Source organism: Peromyscus maniculatus, chromosome 22 (genome assembly GCF_049852395.1).
Source record: "Peromyscus maniculatus bairdii isolate BWxNUB_F1_BW_parent chromosome 22, HU_Pman_BW_mat_3.1, whole genome shotgun sequence".
Lineage (NCBI taxonomy): Eukaryota > Metazoa > Chordata > Mammalia > Rodentia > Cricetidae > Peromyscus > Peromyscus maniculatus.
The window spans coordinates 16,591,578-16,615,151 of record NC_134873.1 but is presented as its reverse complement, the minus strand read 5'-3'; the positions used below and the strand labels follow the sequence as shown (position 1 = coordinate 16,615,151).

Sequence of the window (23,574 nt, the reverse complement as noted above, 5' to 3'; positions counted from 1 at the left end):
GAGAGACAGCCCTTGTCAAATACTCTAAAATCAGTCCGTGTGGTACTTCCCAATCCTGGGAACCCAGCCTTCCTCACTAAATGAACAAAACCTTGTTCAGGCTGCCTGTGGGAGATCTCCAAATGGCAAACTCCTCCTGCTACCCTAGATGTGAGCTTGTTCAATGTCTATAAAAAGAACAGATCCCTGCTTAAAAGACAGAGACAATAGCCAGCTGCTGTACTATCTCTTGAGTGTCTGTTTATTAAAGAGCAAAGTACACCACTAACATGCAGGCTGGAGAGTAAGTTACATTTAGTTTGTACTGTAAAAACCCTGGAAATGAATCAGCCAGCAAAGCCAATTCCCGAGGGTCCATGCAAGGAAAAAAAAACACACACACACACATCACCACTTTCTCTGGGAAAGTTAGATCACCATGATTTACCACGTACCCTGAAGCCACTGGTCTGTTCTGATGTCAGTCACTTGTACCACTGTTGAAGAGGATTATAAAACAAAAAACCCAAAATATACAAATCACATGGATTACATAACTGATACAAGAAAAGCAGAAATTTATGCTAGCTTTTAAAAATTCCTAGAGCCTCACACATTCAAGTTTCACAGTGATTACTTCAACACCATTTTCCTGTTAGGAATGTCCCTTTCAATGCGGCACACTAGTTCCCGTTCTTTCTGAAAGGCTGGAGCAGGGGCAGCTAACTATACTAAGATTACTCACCCACGGGATGCTCAAGACAGGGCATGCTGCCTTCAAATGACATTTCACGGGACAAAAAAAAAATTCTGGTCTGACGTCACAGATTTCTAATAGACAAAGGGCTTGACCAGAAGTGAGTCAAGATAAGGCTCTGAACATAGACATCACCACAAAGAGTACTTCTCTGCTTCTGGCTTTGGGAAACTCAAAACTCAAAGCTGCAACCCACAGGTTTTACTTCCTTCTCTGGGGGAGTTCCCGGTCCTTCACCAGCCAAGAGATAAAATGCATTCGCCATCTGAATGTGGCAAGGTCTGGAGGCAACCAAGCCTGCCCTCAATGAGCTGTTTCTGTCCTGTGTGGTGGCTACAAGTAGGTTTCAAGTTCTAATTAAAAGGGAAAAAAGTAGTTGGGTGGTGGAGGCACATGCCTTTAATCCCAGCACTCGGGAGGCAGAGACAGGCAGATCTTTGAGTTTGGGGCCAGCCTGGTCTACAGAGTGAGTTCTAGGACAGCTAGGGTATCCTTTCTGGAACCCCACCTCCAAAGGTGGGGGGAGCAGTACTGGACTTAAATACCTCCAATTTAAAAAAATTATCTTTTTATTCTTCATTAGGTCATGGAGTTCAAGTCTGCTTTGGGAAGCAAGGTGCCACCCACACACCTTCTGACTACAACATATTCCTTTAATGTTCAGGTTCCAAGTCACAAGCAACATTCTTGGCATGTACTTAGCATATGCTAACCCCAGACATAAACCTCCCTCCCCAGTGCCTGAGCAGAGAACAAACGGCAGTATTAGAAGCAGTTTGTAACATCCTAAATCATGTTCAACGTTTTCTTTTGAAAATTGGAATTAAAAGTATGTCATTCGGAATTTTGAAATGCCCAGGAAGAATGGTTATATTTTTACTTCCAAGTTACTCTACGGCTCTAAAACCTATCAACTGTTACTATTTCTCAAGACAGTGATCGTGGCAATTTCAAGGTCATAAATATTATGGAAAGATCAGAGGTGGCAGCCGCTATCCAAGTATTGTTAACATCTTTCTGTCCCACACCCTCTCCGATACAGGGAGATTATTTTCTGGCAAGCCTGAAAGGGCCTTTTCATACCATGACCCGAAGAGAAGGCTCTGAAGATGTCTGGTATGCGTCCAGCAGAGTAACAATGCAAACCCCTAGACTGGCTAAGGCACTCTATTCCCATGCACAGAGAGCATGAAGGCGTGCTCCTGACCGCAAGGCCTCTCCCCAAGACACTGGGAAAAGCTGTGGGGTCAACTCACCCAAATAGTGTACATAAGCTTTCCGTACCTCTTACATCTGGGAAGTGTAGAGGAAGGGGCGTGACAGAGACGCACAGAAGCGTGAGAACCAAGTCCCTCATCCCCTCCTGTACCGCTACAACAAACGGGTCTTTTAAGATGCACCATCAGGACAGAGGACGTGAGCAGGCTAGGAAGGAGTCCCAAGTCCACAGGATTCTGAAACACTGACTGCCCGGTTCCGCCATCCTGTTAGTAGCCTTCTCTTCCACTCAAGAGTGTCAACAAAATTACCTAAACTAGAATTCTTTACCATCACCGAGACACGTTAAACACAAAACAAAAGGCACAAAACATATTTTCAAATCCACTTGATGTAATAAAAAGAGGATAGATACATTTGAAAGAAAAAAAAAGGGGGGGAGGGGCTCAAATTATAGGACATGATCTTCAGTATACTGCATAAGGTGAAGAAAGCCTGTGGTCCAAATTCATTATTTTATAAATAGTTATGTTATTTTCTTTTGTACAAATGATTATTCTTGTGTACAAGGCTAAGAAAAGAGTGAAATCATCAGCCAAAAACCTTATCACAAAGCTCTTTCCCGACTCTGAGTTGCCCAATTCAGTTCTACAGAGCTTGAGTACACAAGGACAGTGATCTTCATGTAACTGGCTTGTGTTCTGACCTCCATGATGGCAATTTATTAACGAACACAGAACCACTACCCACTTTCCATCAGTTTCTGCTTTCATATTTGTGTCTCAGAGAAAGTCCCCAAACACACCTAAGCCTTACAAACAATCAACACTGAGTACAGAACTGTGGGCTAGCTCCTGGATCACTTTCAACAGCCTACACAACCATGATTAGGATTTAAAACCGTTCAGGCGGAGTATCAACCAATCACTTTTTACAAAGCAGCAGACAGAAACTCAACAAAGAAATGAGCTACAATATTTAAAGATGGTCACGTTCATAGGTGATAACAGTTACAAATTTAATTACATATCAACACAGTGGTGCCTATCTTATCCAAGTGCAACCTACCCAAAAAAAAAAGGGGTTTAAGACACACTCTTCATTTAAGCACAAACCTCATTCAGTGGAAACTAAAATCAGCAAGAAATTTCACCACCAAACTAAATCAAGACAAAGCCCAAAGAAAGAAAACATCCAGTCATAAAAAGGTGAGATTTAAGAGATAACAGTACTGCTGAAGGAGTCTTTGTATTGTCAGTAAACCTCAAAAATTACTGAGTCGTATTAAGGGGGGAAATACTCAGTAAGGTATATATATCAAAAGTTTTCTTCAAATAGGGAGGTGGGAGAGTTAGGGGGGAGAGAGTCTCTCTGCCGTACTGGTGTGAGATTAAGAACCACAGCACCTCACCCCCAGGAGAGAAAAATGAAAGCAAGCCAAGACAGGTGGACAGGCAGTGCCAGGGTCGGATCTGGTCACCAGGAAGTTCTGAGATTCCTAACTCCAGTTTAACTTTTCTCTCACAAGGTACTGTGTCTGCAGCCTCGTGAGAATGGGACTGTCACCCACAACCTTTAGCATCAGAGCTCACAGGCACCCACCCAATCCTGACAGGAGGAAGTACCACAGGTAAACAATGAACCGTGCCACAGCGGTGAGCTGTACTTACAGTCCCTCCTCTACTGAGTAACAACAGAACACTTCTCTCTAAAAGAAAATGAAACCATTTATTGGCATTTAGCCACAGTAAGGGCCAGGACCCCAGACATCCTCTCGAAGTTTCCTGGGAGAACCACCATGATTTGGCAACTAAGCACTGTTGTTCAGTCACTGGTATCTCTGGCCAAAGAGACTTTTTTTTGACGCTTCTCTACATTAGATTTGGGCTGCATACCATTTCCGCAGCTAAAGACCTTCTATAAAGCATCAAATATTAAGACATGCTGTGGCTATCTGAACATTATTAGTGTTCCTGAATCAATCTGGGGGCTTCAGACATAAAAGTAAAGCATCCTGAACTCTGTATGAGTTGAGACATTATGGACTCAGACATAAAAGTGAAGCATCCTGAACTCTGTATGAGTCAAAACATTATGGACTCATGAAGCTAGGAACATTTAGTTGGTTTAATGTACACTGTGCTTAACCAAAATGTTTCATGGTTTTATAAAAAAATAAAGTTGGAAGTTAGAAAATCCAAAATTCCACAGCTCAGATCACGTTCATTCCTGCTTTCCACATGCCTGCCACACACTGCGATCCCACATCGGTCAAGTAGACCAGTTTAGTCCGATGGTGATGGAGGAGATATTTACAAGCGTCTATTTACAGGACTTCCTGAAGATTACAGGCCGACGTTCTTTTCTTCCATTCCTAGTCAGTCTGAGTTTGGTTTCCTCAGTGAAAACGGGTAAATTTGAAAATGGCTGCTCAGCTGCTTCACCTACAGAGAAGCAAACACAAGACAGTTACAACCCGCACCGGATTCTTCGGGAACACACTCAGAACTCACCCTCTCAGACAGTACCTTACTGACACAGGAAAACTGCCAGGAACAAAAAGGTTCTGCTGAACCAAGCTCTAGTCGCTCTAGTGGAGCCTTCTGGAAGCAGACACACTCCAGCAGCATGTTACACTCAAACCTATTGAGGAACTACAGGATTATCAGCCCTCCAACAGCTTGTAAAGAAAACAATTGCCTTGATAAGTTAGACTCAGTAGTTAGCTTCTTATAAACTCTGCCAGGAAATGCTTCCTAGCCTGGATAAAACAGTTAAAAATCAAGTCTGTGAATCTGAAGGCCGTGTTGGCTAGGGTATCCCCGGCAGGAGACAATTCTTCGATACTTTTCATTTATATGTAAGTCAAGACTTGGTGTGGTTTCTGGTTAGAAGTAATAAATAGCACAAAGATGGACAAGAAAGATGTTCTTTCTGTTAGCATGTTTATTGTCTAGATTTCTTAAAATGGTCGTTTATTTTTTAAGTGTGATTATTTTTGTCTGTAGGTATTGCTTACATGTATGTCTGTTCACCATGTGTGTTCAGTGCCCAAGAAGTCCGGAAGGAGGCATGTGATCCCCTGGAACCGGAGTTACAGATGGCTGTGAGCCTTCACGTGGATGCTGGGAACTAAACCCAGGTCATCTGGTCCACTGAGCCATCTCTCCGGCTCCCCTTTTTCTTTTTAGATTTATTTGGGGAGAGGGGCACATGTGTGCCACCATGTGCATGTGAGGTCTCTCCTTCCACCAGGAGGTTCTGAGACCTGGGAACAAGCAGCCACTTTACTGGCTCCATGAGAACTCATTTTTATTTATCAGTGCTGGATATGTGTATAGTGCATGTGTGCTGTGTCACACATGTGGACGTGTGGAGGTCAGATGATAACTCTGTGGAGTCAGTTCTCTCCATCCATCTTTATGGGGGTTCCAGGATCAAACGCATGTTACCAGGCTTGCAGGCCTCACCTGCTGAGCATCTCACAGGCACTATTGTCCAGATTTTACCAATAAATGTGTACTACTTTTATAATGTAAAAAAGACTGAAGGCTGCAGTGGGATCAGTGAGTACAATGCTTACACAGCATGTGTAAGACACTCGGTTCAATCCTCAGCACTGAAGAAATATTGGTACTGGGGCTGGAGAGGCGGCAGTGGTTAAGAACGTGTACTGTGCTTATGGAAGACGGGGGTTCAGTTCCCAGACCCACAGATCCACAGGACCGGATTCCCTCCTCTGGCTTCCACAGGCACTACACTCACATCACAACTCCACACACACAAAAGGGATGTGTTTTGGTGGAAATGCAGTTTCTAAAGAGACAATTCTAGCCAGGTGTGGTAGCACACGTTCACTCCAGCTCTTAGGTGGTGAGGCAGAGCTACGTGCCTCCAGGTCTGTCTGGTCTCTAGTCAGTTATAGACCAACCAGGACCACACTACATAGCGACACTTTGTTTTGAAATTACAAGACACTGGCAATAGCATTCTATCACTCATATGATCAATGAAAGAGCAAGATAATGCCCAAGAAAATTGGCAGAAAGCATATAATTAATCTTTAAAAATAAAAATATCGGGCTGGAGAGATGGCTCAGAGGTTAAGAACACTGACTGCTCTTCCAGAGGTCCTGAGTTCAATTCCCAGCAACCACATGGTGGCTCACAACCATCTGTAATGAGATCTGGCGCCCTCTTCTGGCCTGAAGACATACATGCAGGCAGAACACTGTATACATAATAAATAAATAAATTTTTAAAAAAATAAAAAATAAAAAAAAATAAAAATATCAACAATTATCTGACATCAGTTCATCAGGTTTCTCACAACAATAATCCAGAAGTAAGGATGTTTGGTTCATCAAACCGACTCTCAGCAGGGCTCCTTTCAAACCAAACACAGGGAGCAGGCTCTAGAGCGGCAGTGTGGATGCCCAGTACACACCCGTCCCTGCAGTTATCCTCTCAAAATGACACCAATCAAAGACAGGAGTGTTTCAACTCGTTCATACCAACAGCGTAAAAACTAAATCACTCGGGAAATAAGATCAACTGATGAGGGCTAGTAAGCTGGGTACTACTGGTGAGCTCCCTGGTAGACTACTATGTAGCAATGACTGAAATCTGTAAAATAATTAGAAAACTAGAAAGGCTGTTCGGGTGGGAGGGAGGGAGGGAGAGGCACATGGTTCTGACATCATCGTCCACTCATCCTGACGTGACTCTTACTCGGGAGGAGAGCGGTGGGGGTACAAAGTGCTTGTTTATGTTTGTGGTTTCTGGAGACAGGGTTCTGCCATGGAGCCCAGGTTAGCCCCAAGCTATCTCCTGCTTCTTCGTCCTTAGCACCGACAGCGGTGCTCTGCCCCTTCTGGAAATACTAACCATCTTCCTCCACGGTTTTTCATTATTTGCTGATAAAGGTAAAGGCTCCCGAGATAAAAACTGAAATACTGCAAATGACTTCCTCTAGTCTAAAACTCTAGTCTGTCCGAGCTGGCCAGTTGTTGTTTTGTTCTCTAAACCTGACACAAGGTAGAGTCATCTGGGAAGAGGAACCTCAACTGAGAAAACGCCTCCATCAGACTGGCCTGTGGGCAGGCCTGCGCTTCCCTTTCTTGATTAATGATGTGGGAGGGTCCAGCCTGTAGAGGGTGGTGCCACCCACGGACGGAGAGGAAGTCCTGGGTGCTATAAGAAAGCAGACTGAGCAAACCACGGGAACGAACCAGTAAACAGTGCTCCTCCATGGCCTCTGCTTCAGCCCCTGCTCAGGGCTCCTGCCCTGACTGCCTTTGTTGATTATGGATGGACTGTGACATGAAACTGTAGGCGGAAATAAACCCTTTCTTTCCTGGGCTGCTTTTGGTGATAGTGTTTATCACAGCAACAGAAACCCTATTCCATTTCTCACAGGATTAGGAATAGACAGGGAAGTACTATAAACCAATGTTACCTGTTTTCCCCAAATTAAATTAGTAAGCAATAAAAATGTCCTAAGACTAAAGAAACAGAAACTAACCGGATCATTTGGCCTCACATAGTGAAAAGCACAGACAGTGTTTTCTCAACAAGAAAATCACTTATATAACGATTTAAAATAAGAACTAATTACCCATAATCACTCACTTAAAAATAATTTGTAGTTGGTATAATCGTTAGAAAAGCGTCTGAAATTACACACTTACATGTCACCGAAACCTTGGGCGCCTGTCTCCTCCACCTCCTGGCTCTCACACTAAGCCAGCCTCCTCTGCAGTCTCCCCACAGTCTATCCGCCCGCTCGGCCCTCCCTCCGTTACTCACCACTTGAACTCCGTAGTGGATGTGAGCCAGAGTGAAGGCTGCCGTGAGCCCGTGAAGGAGAAGACTCTCCAGGTGGGAGGCTGCCGCCCCCACGCTCACTGTGGTCACCACCAGGAAGAGAGGAAGCAGCAACCAGTTCAAAGTCGGGCACCGTGTGCTGCTCATTTGGCAAACGATTAGCTTACACTTGGGAGAAGCAAGGAGAGGGGAAGGAAAGATGGGCATCGATTAGAAAGCACTTTCTAAACCGGCCACACTTGCAGAGCTGCTTTCGAGAATATGGTCAATAGCTCTCAACTGCTCAGGGCCCCAGCTGGCCCGACCCACCCTTGAAGCACTGATCTCGGGACCGCGTCAGAAGAGACCAAGACAGCGCAGTAAGGCTGTCATGCTGGTTAATCTCCACTATGAGCCGGACTAGATTTAGAGTGGTCTCAGAAACACACCTCTGGGCATGTCTGTGGAGAGTTTCCCGAGAGGTTTAAAGGAGGGGGGAGGACCCACTCTCTGTGTGGGCAGCACTATCCATGCGCTGGAGTCCTGGACTGAATAGAAAGGAAGAGGTAAGCCGAGCACAGTCTGCTAGCTGCTTCCTCACGGCAGCTGCAGTGGACCCCCACTGGGACCTGACACCATGACTGCCCGCCATGATGAACCCTTCCCTAAGGGGCCTGTCAGGTTCTCTGCTGCTAACCTAGATGCCACAGAAGGTATTTTCTCACAGTGTGGGGACAGCTGAGACAGGAGAAGGAGCTCCCAATTTTAAAACTGTGCCATGTGAAGAACAATTTCCAAACAGCCCCCTAAGCCTTGACACAACCGAGCTTCCTCATGGAATGACAACCTCCGACCTCCAACCTCCGACCTCCGACCTCCAATCAGCAATGAGCACCTTTCAAAGCTGCTTTGATTCTTTTTCTGTTTTGTTATTTTGGTTTTGTGAGACGTGGTCTCATGTAGCCCAAGCTGGCCTTGAATTATAGGCACAAGCTACCACATGAGGCTTAGGTGATTTTTTAAAAATAAAAAGTCTTACTGTGATATTGGCAAAAGCTGTTCCAACCATGAAGTAGAATATTCTAGGGTGGATCTCTAAAATATCTGAAGGAGAGCGGAGGATCCACACTGTAGACAAAATGAAGAGCAAACACGGAGAGAAGAGAGGGACCATGGCTTCATAAACGGAGCTGTGCTTCAGGGTGTTGCTTCTGTAACTTCTGAAAGATCAACACAGAACACCATTACACCTGAGACTCACACCTAACACTCACGTCTCCAAACTCCTACACACGTATTCTTCATGTATATTTACAGTCCCACAGCACAGAGAACCAACATCATTAGCCCCACTTTAAAGACAGGCTAAGTTAAGATGAAATGCTCTAAATTTATTAATTGCTACCAAGGCCAGGATTATTATAACTGAGGTTCTGCCTGATCAATGCCCCCTTCCTTCGTTTCTCTATTTTAGACAGGGTCTCGCTATTGTAGCCCTGGCTGGCCTGGGACTCACTGTGTGGATCCACCTGCCTCTGTCTCCAGAGTGCTGGGATTAAAGTAAGGTACTACCATGCCTGGTCCCTTTCTTACTAACCAGTCAACAGTTGTGATAAGAATGGAAAGATGTGGTGAGAGAGAGAGAGAGCGAGAGCGAGAGCGAGAGCGAGAGCGAGAGCGAGAGCGAGAGCGAGAGAGAGAGAGAGAGAGAGAGAGAGAGAGAGAGAGAGAGATATGGCTTAGAGCAGTGGTTCTCAACCTGTAGGTCGTGACCCCTTTGTGGGGGTTGACCCTTCACAGAGGTCACATACCAGATATTTACATGATGATTCATAACAGCAGCAAAATCACAGATATGAAGTAGCAACAAAAATAATTTTATGTTTGGGAGTCACCAAAACATGAGGAACTGTATTAAAGGGTTCCAGCATTAGGAAGGTTGAGAAACTACTGGCTTGGAGATTAAAAGTCCTGACTATTCTTCCAGGGGACTGAGTTTGGTTCCTAGCACCCACACGGAGGCTCACAACCATCTGTAACTCCAGTTCCAGGGGATCTAATACCCTCTTCTGGTCTCCCTGGGCAACAGGAATGCATGTGGTACAAAGACATAACATGCAAACAAAATACCCATACATATAAAAAAAATTTAAAGGGATACGGATTTTAGGGCAGATATATTTCACACACAGGACCCTGAAGAGAGATGGCCAGCACATCTCGGTGTCTCTAAATACACTGGGAGAAATCCAGCATGTCCGCTCATGTGAACGGGGCTCCAAATTCTAGTCTTGGTTTAGTTATTGATCACATTATCTTGGACACTGTGGCCCAATCAAAGCCTCATCTGTAAAAGGAGGAAATGACTCAAAAGATCAGTATGGCTTGCCAATTTTAATGCTATCACTTTTTATTTCTTTTAAAGACGGGGTCTTACTGTGTACTGTTGGCAGACCTGGTACTCAGTACACAGCCCAGGCTGGCAGGCCCCAGCCTCTGAAGTGCCCTACATTTGACTTAAAATGTACCAGTTCTATAGATGACAGTCACCACAAGAGAAGCTATACAGAGCCTGTCTGGACATGGATAAGAGGCCAGAAGACAGAGCTGAGCGCTAAGGGACTGAGTAGGAAGAACAAGGTAAAATAACAGGAGCAGAGGAAACAGCCAGAGCTAAAAGTTATTGAGATGTGCAAGAACAAAATATATTTGGACAAAACAAGGCAAGGTAGGACAGCCAGCAAAGATGGGGTGTGCACAAATCGGAATGGAAAGTCCACCCCATCCTACCTCAGAAACCATGCCCCAATGTGAGAACGGCAGCCTGAAGTTCTGTCCTAACCCACACACACTCATTAACTACACTGTAATCCTCCATAACAAGAATGTGGATAAGTCGGTATTTCACAAGAAAATACCCACTCCTTATAGGGAGGTTCACTCACAAAAGTGACAAGCTTGAAGATGGCTGAGCCCCAAACCTTCCCAAAAGCCCTGACCGTTTTACAGTAGAGCTGAACTGACTACATTAGCCAACAGAGACAACCTCAATGATCACTTTCCCACGCTAGATCCGAAAGAGGCTTTTAAACCTTTTCAAAATGTCCAAATCACAAAAGTAAACACTTAGCTGGGACTGATGGTGCACACCTTTAATCCCAGAACTCAGGAGGCAGAGGCAGGTGAATCTCTGTGAGTTTGAGGCCAGCCTGGTGTACAGAGTGAGTTCCAGGACAGCCAGGGTTACAACACAACTGTTAAAGATTCCCTCCCCCCCGACACACACAACTTAAAAAAAAAAATACTTACCTAAAAAAGTTTAATAAACTCATTGGAAGTGTCACACATAATGCACAGCCTAAAAAGAAGAATATTTAAATTATTATGAATTTCAAGAGTGATTATTTTACAGTAACTGCATCCATGAAAAAGTCTGGTATTTTAGGCCCAGAAGTCTTCATGTTCAAGCTTATTGTCTAAAGAGCAGTTACAGGTGAGAGGGGCGGGACAGTCTGTGACCGTCTGAAGGGACCAGCCTGGACGTCACTTCGGCCTGCCATCAGCTGCTCACAGAAACAGGACACTCTGGACAACCCGGCCTTCCCGTGCCTCATTTCCTTCATTGTTGAAACAGGAAAATAGTTGTACCAACCGCACAGAGCCTGAAAACTGCAGGGACTTACACATAAAGACACCAGAGCAGCGCCCAAGCAGAGCAGACTGGAAATCGATGGGAGCTACTCCAAGGGGGAGGGGGCAGACACCATCCGGGATCTGCTGCTTCCTGTTTATCTTTCATCTTCCCAGAGCCTTCTGTTTCTCTCCCCCGCCCTATCCATGCAACGTTTATTTACCTCAAACCTAAAAACGATGCGTGGACATTCTGAGGAAGCCACCCACCGACTGGGGCCCTACGGCACAGTCACCCCGTCACACCCCATCACTTGCTAAGCTCTAGAGCTGTTTTCAGTTCTTAACATTCAGCTGCTCACCCTGCCCAGGAACTAGTCTCGTGAAATCGAAGCACATTAAGCATGCAGACAGTTCGTGTTCTACGTAAGTTACCAAAGGAGAAAAAGCACCTTTATTTATTCTCTAAGTGGACTTTATTCTACGTTCTCTAGAGAACACTGAACTGTTAAAGACTTCTCTCTTAAACTCTAAATTTCAAGTACACAATGGCTATGGAACCCATGGATGCAAACCTGCTTTTCAGAGTGCCATACTTTAAGGCCAGACTTAAGGCCAGAAGATGGAACTGCTACAGAAAAATCAGGTAACTCATTTTTAAAAAGTGAAATGAGATATAATCTAAGGGTATTATGGCCACAAAAAGTATCTTATTCCTCACATTTCTAACTTATCACATAGGAACTTCCAAAAAACAAACAAAACAAAACAACAACAACAAAAAAAACCCCACCAAGATGGGGGACTAGAGAGAGATGGCTCAGCTCTTGGGAGCACCCAGAGGCCCGGGGTTCAGTTCCCAGCACCCACACGGTGGCTAATAACCATCTGTAACTCCAATTCCAGGGGATCCAGTACCCTCTTCTGGCCTCTGTGGTACACAGACAAGTATGCAAACAAAACACTCATGTACACAGAATTAAAAAATACAGAATAAGCCATCGACATGGGGCTGAAAGATGACTCAACCGTTAAGAGAATCCAGGTTCGGATCCCAGCACCCACATGGTGGCTCACAACCATCTGTAACCCCAGATTCAGAGGCTCCAATGCCCTCTTCTGGTCTCCATAGGCACAAGACATGCACACGGTACACAAACATATATGTAAACAAGACATCCACACACATAAAATAAAACTAAAAACAAACAAACAACAAAAAATTCCACCAAGTTAAAAAGTATCTTAAAGGGAAGTTTATGAAGCCCACAAGTGAGAGAACTGTAATTAATCAACCCAAAGGACTAATGCAAACAAAACACAGGAATCTGAAGGAAGTGTTCAACAATTCTATTGGGAAAATGGGCTAGCGTATAAAAACACACGGGAAAACAAACATAAATGGTTATTTAGCCTAGGTAAGTTCATTCATGAGAAATACAAATTGAAACTATTCCAGTGTATCATTTCTTACCCATTGGTTAACAAACCTGACAATATACTACATGGTGAAACTTAAACTATAAATAATAAGCATTTTCACAACAAAAAAACCCCCCAACAACACTATGGAGTGGGATATGGAAGTGTTCAACACAACGGCAGGTATTTGTCTTTCATTAACAGTTCTACTTCTAGGAATCTCTATCACACTAGCCTGGCCAAAAACATGAAAAGACACATGCACAAGACTATTCACTACAGCAATGTGTGCGAGAGCAAAAGCCTGGAGACGGTCCAAACACTGACTGAAACACGCCGGTATATCACTACACTAAAGGATCAGGAAGCTGGAAGAGAGATGAGGAAAACCCTTAGACGCTATTATGGATGTACTAGCGAGTTTGAGTGTGTGGCGGGGGAGGGGGGGTGACGACAGACAGGGAGCTACAAACAAGGTGATAAAATGATGCATGCTTTCCTAAGCCGTAAATTAAAGCTAAGAATACGGCTGGAGAGATGGCTTAGTAGGTAAGGATGCTTGCCAAGCCCGACAACCAGAGCTCTATCACGGTGAAGGAGGGTTGTTCTCTATACCTCTCTCTCTCTCTCTCTCTCTCTCTCTCTCTCTCTCTCTCTCTCTCTCTCTCTCTCTCCCTCTCTCTCTCTCTCTCTCACTCACACTCTCTCACACACACAAATATATAAAAAATGAAAACTAAGAATGGCTGAGGGAAAAGGAGAATAGGTAGAATATAAAGCTATACTTCTGAGCTGGAGAGATGGCTCAGAGGTTAACAGCACTGACTGCTCTTCCAGAGGTCCTGAGTTCAATTCCCAGCAACCACATGGTGGCTCACAGCCATCTGTAATGAGATCTGGTGCTCTCTTCTGGCCTGCAGGCAGAACACTGTATACATATTAAATAAGTAAATCTTTTTTTTTTTAAAAAAAAGCTATTCTTCTTTGAATATATTGCTTTATACATTTTACTTTGTAATCATGAATATTTTTCTATAACTATAAAGAATAAATTTCAAAAGAAAGCCAATCCTTATAAGTTGAAGTAAAATTTAAATGTATATATATCCAAAAAAGGTGTCCCAACTCTAAGTGGTACCTTTCTTATCAGTTAGTTCCTTTTGCACTCATCATTTGGACTTGACGTGGTCTTTTCATCATCAACTAACTTTAGTCCCCTAGCTGCCTGCTGAACGAACGGCTACACAAGATCCGCAATGTCTGCAGGTAGCACCAGCTGAAGAGTCAACACCGTTAGGACTGACGTACAATACGCGATCCCTCTCATCGTTACAACAGGGACCAGACACGGTGTGCTTCCCGATGTGCTCGCATTCACTTTGGGCTTAGCCCAGGGAGCTATCGCGAGGACAGCGGACCGTGTACAGGCCAGCACGAGGGGTTTGGGAAGCAGTAAAAGGCAAGGGTCCCCTAGACCCCACTTCTGGGGTCCTAGAAAAAACACTAACGATCGATCTATGAACACAAAAGGCACACACACAGGCTATTGATCTGTCGCTTTATCGAAACACAACCCTACCTATTCCAGCTCGGTAAAGGATAGAAACTACGTAAAGCTTAGAAACTGCTGATAGGCACAGACCTTTCCGTGGTCTGGGCCACACATTTAGAAAACACTATTTCATCTACCAAATGTTTATCGGTATAAAGTGGCTCATTTAGTTTTTTTAAACCTTGAGAAAGTCACTTTTCCTCTCCCGCCATTTAGTGACTCTCAATCAAGCCACTTGTCCCATGGAGGTTTGCTACATTTTATAGTTAAATGTTAAATGTAAAGAATTTAGAAACATCTACCGTCTGAGGCATTTTTAAACATTCACCATGTGCTTTAATGGACACTGAAGCCAGGCATGGGAACACACATCTCTAATCCCAGCACTTGGGAGGCGGAGGCAGGAGGATCAGGAATTCAAGGGCTTGGTTACATAAAATCCTGCCTCAAAGAAACAGAAAGAAAAAAAGATGGGGCTGAAGTGATGGGGTGGACAAGAGCCCCTGGGAAAGGAGGGATGGTACAGGTGGGAGCAGGTGTGGTGACTTCTGTTCACCGTGCGGGCTGCCTTCGCAGGGAGTAACAGACAGGGCATAACAGTGGCAACCACACCCCAAACCCCCAGTGATCATCGACACAGCACCAAGGTACCCAAGGAGAAGAGAGGCTTCATTTTTCATAAAAGTCTCCACATTTCATCTACTCTTTCAAATGAACAATTTTCACTTGAAATCCACTAAATGTAGGTCCTCCAATACAGTCCAGACCTCACGGGGGAGCAACTTTACAAAGCTTGTGTGCTGATCTACTTTGGCATTTCTGTCCGATTAGGAAAAGCCTGCTGCTCAACGACCAACCCCCCTTGTTGCCTCTAACATTCTGGGGGAAACCCTGTAGGGCCGTGGAGAACAAGGAAAGAGCGTTATCACTTGCTACGGTCACACACTGCTCTGGGTGGGTAACAAAGTGGTGGTTAGAACAGGCTTCGACATGGAGCTCCTTACCAATAATCATTGCAGTGAATAGGTCTCTATATAAGAAATTAAACAGGAAAGGTTCATACCAGGCCTCAACTCCCACCACAGCAGTCACTATGTAGACAAAAGAAATAGTCTGGAAGGAAACACAGACAGAACAAGGCGGCGTCAACAGTTGATCAACGAGGAAGCCAGCAGTGCGTTACGCATCATTAAGTCTAATCAAAGTGATGACTAAAAAGGGCTTAAATCTGCTCTGCGGTAAGTCTTCTTCCCCCGCAACACTGCCATTAAATAGCCGCCATGTAGGCAATGCAGGCAAGTGGTCACCATCTGGAGCCCTTCAAAGGCGGCTCACAAACCGGTGAAGTCGGAGGAGGACTCGATTTGCCCACCTAACCAACTCCATCAGCAAACACGTGGACCCAGCTTCCGGTTTCTCTATTGGCTTCTTAGGGCAGACGGAGAAACCGCAGCACAAGAAGCCGAGAGCCCAAGGCAGAGAATTAAGACAGGTCTATGCGCCAAGACAAAGCTCTCTGCTCCAGGGAGTCGGCAAGGACAAATGGCCAGCAATCCAGTCCTACGGGCACTTTCTCCAGAACACAAAATAAAAATCAACATGTCTAACTAAGTCATATTTAAGAACATTAAGAAATTATTAAGTTTTAACATAAATAATGGCATTGTAATTATAACATTTTTAAAGATTTTATCATTTAGAGATACACTACAAAATACTTAACCACATTTCCTGTAAGAGAATTAGGAAAACATGGACAGCATTCATGATGCTAGAGGCCATGTGTGGGTAACTGCCAAAGCTAAGGACTAAGTCCACTGAAGGCTCACTGTCACCTTTTTCTTTTGTATGTTTGAAACCAATGATGTGCTGGGTGGGGGTGGCCCAGTCTTTAGTCCCAGCCTTCAGGAGGCAGAGGCAGACGGATCTCTGTGAGATCAAGGCCAGTCTGGTCTACAGAGTGAATTCCAGAACAGCCAGTGCTACACAGAGAAACTCTGTCTCAAAAACCAAAAACCAAAAAAAAAAAAAAAAGAATCCAATGAACAGAACCTATGGACTTTTACATGTCAGGCAAGTACTCCAGCACTGTGTTACATCTCCATCCCAGAAAAAGAAAATGTTACAGCATCAATTCTCTCTCCTTTTTTTTTAATCTTTATTTTTTTAAAAAAAAATTTAAATTGTATGTGTGATTTGCCTACATGTATGTCTGTATACCACGACTGCCTGGTGCCCAGGGAGGCCAAAAGAGGGCATCAGAGCCCCTAGAACTGGAATTACAGACAGTTGTAAGCCGCCATGTAGGTGCTGGCATTGAACCTGGGACCTCTGAAAACGAGCCAGTGCTTCTAACCCTCCCGAGCCACCCCTCCAGCCCCACACCTCAGTCCTAACTCGCTAATGCCTAACAGAGAGAAGGGCAGTGAACACTTCAAAACATGCAGAGCATTCAGGGCAGACCGTGTACTTACCACTTGGCTAATGTCATAGCCCCAGGGCAGGAAAAGAATGCCTGTGTTATACTTTTCCCAGTGAGACAGGATGAAAGAAAACAGAACTACCCAGAGCAGGAGGTAAAGGACAAAAACACTGACGCCAGTCGGTCCGCGTCCGAAGATGGAGTACACGGTCACAACAAAGTAAACACATGACCAACTGTCCAGGCCATGGTCAAAAAGCTCCCCTAAAGGGGTGCTGGAATTGGTTCTGCGTGCTTGTTTTCCGTCCACTCCATCTGCAACAGAACACAGAGCACAGACAGGTCAGCAGCTGGCCAGCGCGGAGAAATCACCTTCAGGAAACAGCTGGAAAGACACAAATCCAGCCATCGAATGTCGTGCTGCTCCGAAGTCCTCCAGAGTCTACTCTAGAGTTCCTGCAGTCCAAACACCTCAGAAATAAGGTAGCTCCTTCTTAAAAGATTATGTATTTGTTTGTTTGTTTGCACTCGAGCGCACACACCTGAGCCACGGATGTGTAAAAGGTGCCGAAGGCCAGAAGAGGGCACTGAATCCCCAGGGGCTGGGATTACAGGCAGCTGTAAGCCACCCGCTCTGGGAGCTGAGAACAGGACTCGGGTTCCCTGGAAGAGCAACAGCACTCTTACCACGGAGCCATCTCTCCTCCTCCAGCCCTACAATTTCTCAAGGTAGAATCTAAAAGCTCACATCATATTACATCAAGTGTAATCATATTACACCAAAAAAATGGCGTCTTTTTTTGTTTTTGTTTTTTGAGACAGGGTTTCTCTTTGTGTAGCTTTGCGCCTTTCCTGGAACTCACTTGGTAGTCCAGGCTGGCCTCGAACCCACAGAGATCCGCCCACCTCTGCCTCCCACGTGCTGGGATTAAAGGCGTGCGCCACCACCGCCCGGCGAATGGCGTCATTTTAGATCTAAGAAGGAAGCATTCTAGTTGGACTCCAGACTCCTCCACACAGGGCACAAATCTCAAGTTCTCACAGCATTCCCACGGTTGCTCGTTACAGTTCTCTAACCACTTCTTGCTCCAAGAATCAAAGGACTTCAGTCATCACACTCTTCTCATCCTCTGTGAGCTAAGGGTCTTTCTTCACAGCTCTGCTCTTCCCTCACTTGAAGTCAGTCAGAAAACCCTATGACTCAACTGGCTGAACCTGTACATCGCACGCACGATGCTATAAAATCGCACTTGGTGCTATAAAATGATAAGAAGGGGCAGAAGAGACAGCTCAGCAGTTAGGAACACTGGTTCATCTCCCAGAGGACTCGGGTTTGAGTCCCAACACCCACGTGGTGACTCACAACCATCTGTAATTCTAGCTCCAGGGGATCTGACAGCCTCTTCGGGCCTCGGCAGGCACCAGACACACACATGGAATACAGCCATGTACACAAGCAAAACACCCCAGATATGTACAATTAAGATAAATAAGTAAAAATGAGAAGACTCTTACAATTGAGTTTGCCCTTGGAGTGCTTACAACTGAGAAAGGGACAGAAGACAATCACTAAAGGCATGGTGTGTCACAAACCATCAAAGAGGCCTTTAGGACACGCTGAAATGTGAGTGGGGCCATGAGGACTGAATTGGATTTCAGCAGGTAAGAGATACAGGAGTATGCCCTTTCAAGAGGAGAGAAGTGCTATCGGCAACGTGGCTGGGCTGGAAAACCACAGTGCAGCTTCAGAAGATGTCAGAGAACACAACTCCTGCTCAGAAAGTGCGGGAGCAGTGGAGTCTGATTAGAAGCCAGTAGGGCCGGGCGGGGGTGGCGCACGACTGTAATCCCAGCACTCGGGAGGCAGAGCCAGGCGGATCTCTGTGAGTTCGAGGCCAGCCTGGTCTACAGAGCAAGATCCAGGACAGGCACCAAAGCTACACAGAGAAACCCTGTCTGGGGGAAAAAAAAAAAAAAAAAAGAAGAAGAAGAAGAATCTAGTAGGCGGAGGCAGCATCAGGAGGCTCAAGGAGGGCTGGAGAGCTGGCTTAGAATTTGCTGCTCTTGCAGAGGACCCAGGTGCGGTTCCTAGCATCCACATGGCAGCTCACGACCACCCTTATCTCCAGTTCTGGGAGATCTGATGCCTTCATCTGGCCTCCTCAGACACTTGACATGCACATGGTGCACATACGTACATGCAGGTAAAACATTCATACATCAAAAACGGAAAAAAAAGTAAACCACCACACTTGGTCCTCTACTAGAGACAAACAAAACAGAACAAAACCTCTAACAAGAGACTTGAGCCACTCCAAACGTTTTGGGGGCTAGAGGGAACTATAAAAAGACGTATGACTAGAAGGACACGAGACAAAGTCATGCTTTAGCTAGGTTCGCTCAAACAGTGTGACTGACAGGCTGGAAACAGGGGCCCTAGTCGGTTAGCCTAGCTAGAGGGGGAGCACCACGGGAATGAAAAGCTGGTGGCAGAGGAACGGTAACAAAGAAGGACCCAAACTGGGGTGCAGGGGTGCAGATCTCCACTCAGGTGACAGAGAAAGGAGGGTCTCAACTGGAGCTGAGCCACAAGCGACACTCTCGGAGAAAACCAAACAAGCAAAACTGAGAGACTACGTAAAGACGAGATGCACAAGAGACCCAGGAAGACAGCTGCCCAAGTTTCCAGCCTGGGTACCAGGAGAGCAGCAGTGTTCTCACAGAGAGGGAAGGGGGAGATGAAGAGGGGCGGGGGCGGGGCACACGGGGTTGGGATTCTTTTCTGCTCCTATGTAGCTGAAACAGCTTTAAAATAAAAAAATAAAAAAATAAATCTTTCTCTTATTCACTGGCTTAACGATTTTCTAATTTCTGTGCAACTCATATGGTTAAACCATCAAATACACAAAATACATATTAATTAGATTTTGTGCATTTTTCCAGCAACTTCATTCCAGCTCTCTTCGTTAGGTCTGAATATGTTTCAGAATGTAATTTTTTGCTCAGGATGGTGGTGATTTATAAGACATTCCATTATTCTGAAAGACATGCTCAGCCCTAACAAAACTACTAGGGTGCCAAATAATTGTGATGCTCTCGCACAGTCACACAGTCACACTTAATAAAGACGATAAACTGCCTCCTGTTAGTTCAGGACTAGTTCTGCAACAAGCTGCTTGTGTCGAGTGAGGCTCTTTGCAGAACTGTGGACCTGAAATAACCGGAACATGGAGCCTTAGCAGGCTCATATGAAATGCTGCGCATAGCAAGAGCTCACAGGTCACCCCATCTTTCCCTAGTCCTCAGGCAGCCCTTGGCAACGAACTCCATTAGCAGCACTTCAAACCCTGCTCACCTTTTCTAACAAGTGTATAAAGCCTCTACTCAAGCATGTAACCTTTAGCTAAGGTTCCCTGGCTCTTAGAGACCTCACTGATCTTCTCTTTTACGGCTCTCACCTCTAACCACATCAACACTGATGCGCCACATTATACTGGTTGGTTCTGCGAGAACAAATTATTTGTATTTGAAAAGACTCAAACAACTTGAACTTCAGGTCTGCTATTTTACATGTATTTGAAACCAAATATTGAACTGATACTGTGTGCCAGGCGATGTTCTAGAAACTTGGGATGTAACAGTAAACAAGAATAAACTCAGTCTTAATATCCATGTCAGGATTCCTTGCCAAACTTAAGGCCCAAATAGTGTCTTACTCCAGGAGCTGGTAAATCTGTGGTAAAGGCCCAATAGTGGGTACTGTCGGCTTCATGGTCGTACCCCACGGTGAGACTCGGCTGCAACTCCTCAATACACCTTTACTGCAGGAAGGCAGCCACCGAGAGCACATACGGAAAGGCACACCGACCGCTGTGCTCCAGCAAAGCCGTGCCAAGGGAGGCCACTCTCGTCAGGGGTGTGGTCCTTGGTAGGCTGCCCCGATGGCGCTCACTCCACCCATGACATATGGCAGCACTAACCGGGCTCAGTGGGTAAAGAAGCGAAGAGGACATGAGGTTGGGAAGGGGATGCGGAGGGGGCTCCGAGAAAGTTGAGGAGGGGGTTGATACAACCTAGACATATGATGTGTATGCAGGAAATTACTAAAGAGCTCTGGAAAATTTCCTGAACAACAAAAATAAACCACACAACAAAAAACAGCAACCAAAACCTTACTTACTTCCAAAAATAGAAGCTGTCCAGATTTGGCCTGCAAGCAGTCGCCTGCCAATTCCTATTTTATTCTGAATCCCTAGCAGTGACGCTGCTTTTCACAGATTCAAAAATATAAATGAACAAGACATTAACAGACCCTAGTTAAAATGAGTAAAGCATAGAATAAAATGATAATTTAATGAGTGTAGTCTTGCTGATATGCCAGCCACGAATAAATGAGCATTTGCCAGTTTCTTACCTAGAGTGTAGGCTACAAAGTTGAGGATGCCCACGACAATCCAAACCCAGTCAGGTACATGCTTGTGACCTGGTGCTGTAAAGGGAAGCAACCAAGATTTTAATAGTCTAACTACAATAGCTCTCCCCACCCCACCTGCCGCCAGTGAGAAATGGGGCTACTTGTTAATGAGAGGTTAAGTTACTTCACAACACATTCTGATGCAGAACTAATAGTGAAAGTTAGCAGGTCCCAGGTTAGTAAGACTCAGGCCTGTAGTTCCAGCTACTCAAGAGGCTCAGGCAGAGGGATGGAAAGTTGGAAGCCAGCCTGGGCAACTTAGTAAGACCCTGCCTCAAAATAAAACTTGAAAAATTCAGCTGGATTTAAAGCTTAGTGGTATAGTACATGCCTAGCATGTGTAAGGCCCTGAGTTTAATCCCTATTACACACAAAAAAAGACACAACAAAAAACCTAGTAAGGCCCAACTAAGGACCATTTTCAGAGGAAACCAGGAGTTGTGTAAAGAAAAGAAATGAACAGATGGAAGGCGACACCATTTTCCCTGAAGAAGAGAGGTGATTTTTCTTCCATGACTGGAGATAGGAGAGGGTCATCCCTGGCATTGTAGGCTTGGTGGGCCCTACTTAGTACTGATTCTTAGACAGTTTGACAACCCTAAAGTTCTGTCTACATGTAAATCTTTTTTTTTTTTGTAATGTCTGTGAACTTATGCTATATGCTAAAGCTCACCCCGAAATCCTGACTCTCTTGCCCCCCCACATACAAAGTGCTGGGATTATAAGCATGCACCATGACACCCAGCTTCTAATTATTCATTATTTGCCAGGGCCTCGCTGCTTTTTAGACTGTATATCTAAACGTAATAGGTAGGATGCTACTGTATTTCTTTTCTTTCTTTCCTTTTTTGTTTGTTTGTTTGTTTTGTTTTGTTTTTCAAGACAGTATTCCACTGTGTAGCTAACCTGGAACTCACTCTGAAGATCAGGCTGGCCTTGAACTCATAGAGATCCACTTGCCTCTGCCTCCCAAGTGCTGGGAGTATAGGTGTGCACCACCACTGCCTAGCACTACTATATTTCTAAAATTTAACGGAATATACATAATATAAAAACAACTTAGTTTTATATACAATTCCAGCATCTTAATATAACATTTTAACACCCAAAACTTTCAGAAACATAAGCATCTTAGATTCAGAAATTAACTAACCACACCTTATTTTTGCTACTCAAAACATTTAAAATTATGTATTAAGATAATAAAATTCTTACCTGAAGCATAAAAGTCAGGATCGAAGTATGTCAGAAGTAGGAAATTGAATACAACCAGCAGAAAGCCAGAGAAGGTTATAAGGTTGGGAGCCAGCCAAGTAGGAAATACCTGTTGTTGTTTTTTTCAAAATAGTTGTAAAATAAGTAAAGAAAGCTCTGTTCAATAAACATCACAACATACAAAATTAGGTCATAAAACACTATCAGTTTGAAATATCATATGCAGGTGTTAGGTATATTAAAATAAAAACAATAACTCCAGCTGGTAGATGAACATTTCTTTCTTCTCCTGTCCCCTATCTTTAAATGATTCTTTAATGCACAAACTTCTATAATGATAGCATTCAGCTAATTTTAGAAGGTTTCAAAGCCCTTTTATAAAGATGATCAATTACAGTGTAGTTATTTAGATTTCAACAGGGAGATACCCCAAAAGGGGTGAGAGGGTGGTACCTCTGTTACAGCTTACTAAGAACACTGTTGGCTGGGCCTGCAAGCACAGTCTGTAATCTCAGCTACTCAGGACAGTGAGGCAGGAGGATTCCAAGTCCAAATCAACTCAGCAAGTCCCTGTTTTAAAAGCAAAAAGGGGCTGGAGAGTTGGCTTAGTGGTTAAGAGCACTTGTTCTTCCAGAGGACCTGAGTTCAATTCCCAGGACCCACATGGTGGCTCACAACCATCTCTAACTCCAGGTCCAGGGCATCTGATGCCCTCTTCTTACCTGCAAGGGCAGGAGGCATGCACATGGTACAGAAATGCATGTAGGCAAAACACTCACATTTAATAAATAAATTTAAAAGCAAAATTTTCCGAAAGTAAAAAGAAGGCTGAGGATACAGTTCTGTGTGGACCACCTAATAACTAGAACTGCAAAGAATAAACTGAGGGTGGCAGCGATAAGACTCTGTGAGATGGGTTAAAACACTCACAACTTGTTCAAACAAAAAAGCACGCCATTAATAATCTTACCTTCACTATAGCGTTCCAAAATGGATGCATGACATACAGAGAGAGCGGGTTGGTATCCAGAGCACTGTACTGTTAAGAAATGAAACATTTCAGAGTTAACCCTTATTACTAAAACATATAGTAGTATTTA

At 44.5% G+C, this 23,574-nt stretch overlaps 1 protein-coding gene across 1 annotated transcript in view; it reads right to left on the bottom strand.

The window, feature by feature from the left end:
• Window positions 1-215: 215 nt before the first annotated feature.
• Selenoi (selenoprotein I) overlaps window positions 216-23,574 on the bottom strand; it is a 38,178-nt gene continuing 14,819 nt past the window's right edge. Inside the window, exons 2-10 of the mRNA XM_076559196.1 lie at window positions 23,445-23,513; window positions 22,475-22,583; window positions 21,200-21,274; window positions 16,838-17,100; window positions 15,368-15,476; window positions 11,069-11,117; window positions 8,799-8,979; window positions 7,763-7,948; window positions 216-4,398 (exon numbers count right to left, since the gene is read on the bottom strand). Of these exons, the coding sequence (XP_076415311.1) occupies window positions 4,300-4,398; window positions 7,763-7,948; window positions 8,799-8,979; window positions 11,069-11,117; window positions 15,368-15,476; window positions 16,838-17,100; window positions 21,200-21,274; window positions 22,475-22,583; window positions 23,445-23,513 (1,140 nt within the window). The 3' untranslated portion in view covers window positions 216-4,299. The remainder of the gene's footprint in view (window positions 4,399-7,762; window positions 7,949-8,798; window positions 8,980-11,068; window positions 11,118-15,367; window positions 15,477-16,837; window positions 17,101-21,199; window positions 21,275-22,474; window positions 22,584-23,444; window positions 23,514-23,574) is intronic.